Source organism: Buceros rhinoceros, unplaced genomic scaffold, assembly GCF_000710305.1.
Source record: "Buceros rhinoceros silvestris isolate BGI_N320 unplaced genomic scaffold, ASM71030v1 scaffold12107, whole genome shotgun sequence".
Taxonomy (NCBI): Eukaryota; Metazoa; Chordata; class Aves; order Bucerotiformes; family Bucerotidae; genus Buceros; species Buceros rhinoceros.
The window spans coordinates 132,192-139,415 of record NW_010421699.1 but is presented as its reverse complement, the minus strand read 5'-3'; the positions used below and the strand labels follow the sequence as shown (position 1 = coordinate 139,415).

The 7,224-nt window shown below is 46.2% G+C and overlaps 1 protein-coding gene across 1 annotated transcript in view; it reads left to right on the top strand.

Annotated features, from left to right (window-relative positions):
• The window catches only part of IKZF2 (IKAROS family zinc finger 2 (Helios)), a gene marked incomplete at its 5' end in the record, with an annotated part of 54,380 nt that overhangs the window by 2,992 nt on the left and 44,164 nt on the right, over nucleotides 1–7,224 (top strand). Inside the window, one exon of the mRNA XM_010139790.1 lies at nucleotides 2,830–3,096. Coding sequence (XP_010138092.1) covers nucleotides 2,830–3,096 — 267 coding nt within the window. The remainder of the gene's footprint in view (nucleotides 1–2,829; nucleotides 3,097–7,224) is intronic.

The window sequence follows — 7,224 nt, the reverse complement described above, 5'->3', positions numbered from 1 at the left end:
ATGAAAGCCATCTTGCAGCAGGAAGAAATGCTAGGGCAAGGTAAAATAAGTGGTCTTCCAGTTTGTAAGCTCTTGCAGCCTGGCTTTCGTAGGTGCTGAGCAGGCAGAGACTTGGATGGGAACTCTTGGTGCTCAGCACTTATTACAGTCCAGTGTTTATTATTCTGGGTCAGAGAAAGAGACACAAAAATTTATATATGTAAGATGACACGTAAGGTACAAGGCTTTCTATCTCTCTTGTGAGTTTGTGTACCTATACCCACTTGTCATGAGGTTTGGGGGTTATTTTGTGCATTACTGTGCATGGAGAGTGCAGGCTTGGGGCAGCGGCCCGGCATTTAGGTGAGGAGCGGAGGGCACTGTTTCTGTCTCTACCTTAGCTACTTGTCTGGCCAAGTGTATTAAATCCTTCTCCTGAAGACAGCAAACATCGTTCTTGGATTTGCTGAATACACCAAAAGACTGATTTTATTAGAGGGAACCGCTGCTCCTTAACTCTGAAGTGGGCTGTCCATATATCACCAACACGTGATTTCCAAAGGAATGTGGGACTAGAACCTCAGCTTTCTCCCTGCCAGCCTGTGGATCTGGCAGAGCGCTCTTCCAGGGCCTTCATTGAGGGTGCGTCCTCCTGGTCAGAAGGCTGGTAATGGCTGTACCACCCACCATACCTTGTGCTCCACACAAGCGTTAGATGGCTTCCTATTGCTTCTCTTGCTGTCATGGTGGGGCAGGTCCCCTCGTGCTCGCCGTGCCAACCAACATCCTGTTACCTGCGTCTGCCTGTCTTCCTCCCTCTTCTTGTTGAGGTGGTGGTGGTGGCCTTGCAGAAGAAGCTATTAAGGAAATTATATTTTGTCTGGGGGGGTGTGATTTACTATTATATCAGGTTTAAGGTTGTTTTCACAGACGGCTGAAGGTTGCTTTCATCCATGTATTTCCCTGTGTATGCTGGTGGCACCGGGGTTAGCAGAGAGCCATCCCTGGGGGACTGTGCTCTTCCCCCATGCTGGGTGTAGGTGGGGATGGCCGTCCCACACTCAGGCACTGGCTGGAACCAGGTCACAGTCAGGCTTTCAGTCTGTACCATTGTGTCATTCTTTTAAACAATAAATGCATCTCAGTGGTAACAAAAATATCAGTTCCCTTCTATACGTGAAACGCTCAGGCATTTTGTAGTTGCAAACTGTTTGGGTGACAGTGCCTGCGCTGACATTAGTCTGCTGCGCTCTGATCTGGCTGTGTCCTCACTCTGGCTGTGCTTTGCTGTAATAGCACTTTCATTCCTTAGCTCCCATTAGTGCTTCGATGAATAGTGGAAGATGTTTCAAAAATTTTATGATTAAAAAGCAGCATCTTACCGTTGTTTGGTCTCTGGTCCCTTTGCCCTGTTTATTATGCTTTTCTGAGGAGTTACAGCAGTGAGTTGCAACATCAGCATCAGTCTCTGAACCTTGTCTTTAAGCATAAATTCTGGGGAAGGAGGAGAAAGTATGATGAAGGAGGAAGCCTAAGTAGTAGGGTTTGTTCTTCTAACGTCTCTAGGCCAGGTGTTTGAAACTGTGATGCCTCACAGTGATCAGACACATTTACACCTAACTCTCTTGTGGTGTTCCTGGGCAGGGGCCCTTGGGCGGCTGTTCTGGAGCACGCCAGGCCAGGGTTCAGAGACACCAGCCAGGGCCAGGGCACACGTTTGCATTCCGGGTCCACTGCTGTCACCAGCACTTGTGCTAATGGCCTTAGTACAGAGGTCAAAGACTGCTTAGATATGAAGGCTGAATCACCTCCTTTTTAAATCCCTCAGCAGGATCAAGGCTTAGGGAAGCAGGCACGTGGGCTTGCCTTCTGGCTTACGGTGCGGATGGAGAGTGTGACCCTGGGACAGGCCTTTTGGCAGCTTCGACCAACTGTTGAGGCGTTGAAGTGGGGGCGTCTGGTGATTAAAGCACCCCTGCACTGACATCCCGATGTGAAGAAGCCTCATGTGTTCATTTTTGTTAATGATTTGCTCTTGATAGTTAGAAGAGGTTTATCCTGTGGCCTGAGGATGGCAGAAATCAGTGGTGAGCCCATCGCTCTAACCAGGTGGATAATACGACAGATCTTCGACTGTGCTTATTTCACTGGCAAATATAAATAAGCCAGCAGTGTAGGTCTTGCTTCAGACCTGTTTGCCTTGGCAGTGTCCCGGTTACATAAATCCAAAGATGGTAGCAAAAAAGCACGGGAGACTCGTCCAGAGATTAGTCTACCCCCTGTCAGGGAACGAGTCTGTGCAGGCAGGGTGATGTGGAGATGACGGATGCAGCCCTCGAGCCCGGCTTCACTGGATCCCTGCGTTTTGAACAATCCTCCCTGCAAAGGTAGCTCGTTTCTGTGAGCTGTGGCAGTGTAGCGGCCCGTCTTTGGAAACCCTGGGTCTTGGTGTGTTGTGCAGGAGAGTGCTGGAAGGAGCAACTGTGGCCGCAGCCTTTGCTCTTGTGTCTTGGGCTCTTTGAAGGGATGGGAGCTCCTGTGTTTCAAGCTGAGAAGCAGGAGGTCAGTTTTCAAGCCTGTTGCTTTTGGTAGGTCTCTGGACCACGCCATGCCTTAGTTTCAAAGCTGTAAAATAGGAATAGAAAATAGGAATTTAAAAACGAAACAAGGCCTTGAAGTACTATGCTGTTGTAACTTGTGATGCCATCACCACCACAAAGCCCTTGTGTTGGTTTGAGCTTCAAGGCTGTGCTTTAATATTGGTAATAGTAGAAATTTATCATGGTATTAGCGATTGGGAACTTAGAAAATACGCATTTTAAAATTTTTTTATTTTTTTTTTTATTTCAGCAAATTCAGTAAAGCTAGAAATGCAAAGTGATGAGGAATGTGACAGGAAGCCTCTGAGTCAGGAGGATGAGATCAGGGCTCATGATGAAGGAAGCAGCCTGGAAGAGCCCCTCACTGAGAGTAACGAGATGGCGGATAACAGAAAGATCCAGGAGCTATCAAGCGAGGGAGGAATCCGGCTTCCGAATGGTAAACTGAAATGTGACGTCTGTGGCATGGTTTGCATTGGGCCCAATGTGCTAATGGTACATAAAAGGAGCCACACTGGTAAGCAGCTGAAAGAAAATCTGATGACTGCCTGTGGCATCTGATGTTGATATTACCTGACAACTCTTCTCTCTTCCCTTTTCATTCCTGGGGTAGCAGGAGGCTGGGGAGGGGAAAGATGGGCTTTGTTGGTTTGATTCTCTTCCTGCTCCCTGAATTCTGGTGTTGTGTTTCTGGCAAGCATGGAGCTTCTCTGATATTGATTTCCAGTCTTTGGGTCTTAACAACAGCACAAAAGTCTGGAATTTGCCATTTTAATTGTTCTTAACCAGGGGAAAGATGGTGAGAGTCATTCTCTGGCGTGGGTGTGTGTTTGTGTGTGTGCACGTGCAAAGCTCTTGAGCCTTTAAGGTGAGTCTTAGATGGTCTTCCCTTGGAGGTGCTTACAGGTGGACAATGCCAGCAGCTTCCTGGGGATCTCACACCTCCTTTGCAAGGGGCTGGGCATGACGCCAGTGACCTAGCAAACGCCCCAGGGCACCCTTATTACCTAGCGATCCTGATGCTGGGGTGGGCTTGCTGCTCATCATGTGACAGCTCCATCAGGGAAACCTCACCTGAACAGCACTTGTGGACTAGCACTTGGCTCCCCCTCACTCTCCAGATACCTTTTTTTGTGGCACCTTTCAATGCTTGCACTCTCCTAGAATGCATTTTTATTGCTATCAGTACTACTACAATTTGGAGAACAAAACTGCTCACTAAGCTTGTGGATTTGAGAAATCAAGAGGCAGACAAGACCACTGTGATATGCTGATTGAGCCAGCCTTTGGGGGCTGAAAGATGAGGCCTCAGTTCAGAACAGGGAATTTCAGGGGAGTTTTAGCTAATAAGACAAACTAAGGCACCCAAGAGGCTGGCACTCTTTTGCCACTGCTGCTTCTCAGGCAGGAGTGACAGTTATCCTCGACAGGATAAAAACCAGTACAGGTGGTGCCAGAAGACAATGCTGTGTGGTCTCCCTGGCAGAACCTTTGATTCAGGAAAGCTTGTGCTTAAGCACACGTAAGTCACCTGAAGTGCTGCGATACATGCTTAGCTTAAGATACGCACTTAAATCTTACGAAGGTTAAGCACAGGTTTCTGTGCTGGAGCCTCAGTGGGTGTTTCTTCTTCATATTCTTTGGACAAGATAAAAGATATTTTGATTTTTGTCTTTCTCTGGTATTATTTAATGGGGCAAGAGAGTCACACTGACTGTGAGAGATCTGCTAAGATACAAAAAAGAAAAATGGGGTTGTAAGGTAGAGTAAGGAAGACTGTGTAATCCCTTTGTAAAGCTAGTAGTCTGCAGTCCAGCAATGTGCTCTTGATGGGAAAGAAATCAATAGAATTTTTGCACAGAGGAATAATAAATATAGATTACGTAGTTAATGCCCTGTATGGAAGTTGTGTTGGTAATAATGTAAATGTATAATGCAAGGCGTTACAATCTCATTTACAATGAGGTTGTGATGTTAGACAGCAGTTATGACAGGGGAAGAAGTGTTAGATGGAGAACCGAAATCATGATTAACAATTTGACATGCTATTCCTAGGAAGGGGAAAGAGAATAGAGAATGTAACAGACCGAGTGTCTAGCTTTCAACCTCGCGAAAAGTTTTCACCGGCACTTGCACTTATCTGAGCATATGTATTGTAGGTGCACCTGAGTCCACGTATTTGAACTTGAGCAGTTAGATTAGATGTGCTAAATTTAGATTTAGGTAGTTAATTAAGTGGCCAGCATTTTTTGATATACTGAATAGCTAGTGGAGACAAGATGCCTTTTTCATGTTAAAGAAAACACACAGAATCAAAAGTGATCAGAACCAAATCTCATCTGCGTGCAGGCGAGACAGCTGTATGCGGGTGCAGGGGCAGGAATTGCATAACTGGTAGCTTTTTCCTTCGGGCTACTGCTGGCTCCTCGAGGAACTCTGACTCTCTTCCCATCTGAGCAGAGAAGCTGTGATGTATTGCTCTATACAGATGATTTCAAGCATATAGAAATGGCATTCCCTTTAATGTGCAACCCGGTGCTCTACTCACAGTAAAGCAGTTGGCAAATTATGCGGGGGATTTTTTTTCCCCCCTACTTTGTTTGTTTGTTTTTTAATACATGCTGCTACTTCACTGTCCACAACAGAAGGAGAAGTTTGCTTGTATTTCCACATCCTTGATTTTTAAGGAGTATTTTTAACATGCTGGTATCTGTCTTTTAAAGTGCAGTATTTTAAAATATATTGCCACTTCCTCAGCGGCTGGGCGCGATGGGCTGGCCCCAGCTCTGGAATGAGCCCTGACCTGTGGGTAGTCTGGTTTTGTAGCCCAAGGGATAATGGTGGAGGGAAGGGAGGTTGTCCCCAGTGAGTGGAAATGGATGATATTTTTTTATCAGCTAATGCGACTGGCATGTAAATCCTTACTTCTCAAAGCCAATTTAAGTATCTTTTGGGAGCTGAATCCCGCCTTACTCTCGTCTTTATCTGCACACAGCCAGAGCATGGTCTGGCCAGTTGTTTGCATTGGCAAAAGCTAAAGTCCTTTTCCTTTCCCAAAAAACCTGTCAGCATTCTATGTAAATCACACAAACTGCTGCGGTCCATCGTAGAGGCTGTAATTTGTATGTATGCTGGGACAAGAGTGTGGCTTTCCTTACACCAGGGCCCAGGCTTTGCGAGAAGCTGTGCCATATGGCTTTGGCTGCCTTACGCACATGAAGGGGCACAGTTTTCTCCAGCCATTATGCAGCTCTTCCTGAGGAAGAGCTCAGTGTGTCTTCCCTGCCACATTATAGTAGCTCAGTGAAACAGATATAGAGATGGGGAAAATAATCTGTGCCATACATGAGGTCAGTGTCCCGTGTCTCGTCCTCATGTGTGAGAGCATCTGTTTCCTCTGGTGCCTGTAGTCACCCCTTCCTGTGACAGTCCAAGCTAGAGATTTCCCTCTCATCCTTCAGCTCTGCACAAGCATTGCCTCGTACACGTGGTGCAAGCTATGCTCTGGTCCATGACACCTCCGCCACAGAGCCCCCGGCACTGCTCATCTGATACTGCTGAACACAACGTTTCTCTGAAACACTGAAAGTTCAGGTGACATGTTTTTGTAATCTGCATGGGCATCAGGAGTGGGCCTTTCTGGTTTTTTGTCATTGCTGACAGAAAATAAATAAAACACTCAATGTGGGAATTAAGCATGAAGCACTCCCCGCTTTAGTGAGTGGGGTAACCCCCCCACCTCCTCCCTCACATGCCACATCCTCGTGTCAGAAAAATAGCATGTGCCAGGTTTGATTTATTTTCCTCCTTTCACATGCTATCTTCTTTTGGTCCAAATTTCATATTCCACAGCACGTGCACCAAGTTGCAGCATCTTTATCAGAGTTTTTTGTTATTGCAGGAGGTGACTGGTCACATAATACTGCCACTGGATACTCCAGGGATGTTGAGGGAAGGGGAGAGGAAGAAGATAAGGTCAATAATCCAATTTGTCTGAGGTGATGAAAAGGAACTCCAGTGATTTCTCACCTCTTTAGGCTTTCTGCTCGTGGGCCTGAATTAAAAGTTCCTTGCTCCTCATTTTGGTGAAGCAGGAACCGGTTGCTGGTACAGCCGTGCTGCTGCCTGTGTGATCTGCAAGGTCCACGCGTTGTTCTCCCTTGCACTATGAACTGTGACTTTTCTCCACCGTAACATCCAGTCCTTTATCTAGTCCACTGCTGGATTTTGAAACGCTTTTTATTTCTAAGGGAGGGTTGGGACATTGCATTGTTTTAAGAACACCCAGAGGTTAAATGTTTTCTCTGCGTGGATGTAGTGGGACAGTGGCATAGCAAAGATGAGTCCCCATGATGCAGCAGTCAGCGGGGAGAGCAGTTTTGCCCCACTCTCTTTTTAGACTACTGTTGGGTTATTTTTAGGCTTTTTTGAGGTGCTAACTGCAGGGGTGTCTCAGATCTTGTACTCCACACGCATTTTAGTACCATAAAGTCACTGAAAAGAGATACGTTATGTGCTGATGAGGAAAATCCTCCAGTTCTGCTTAGCATCCATAGCATTATAATTGAGCATACACGATACTGGAGCTCTGAATGCCTTTTTTTTTTTAATGCAGAGTTCAAGTTTTGGGGCCACAATTACTAAA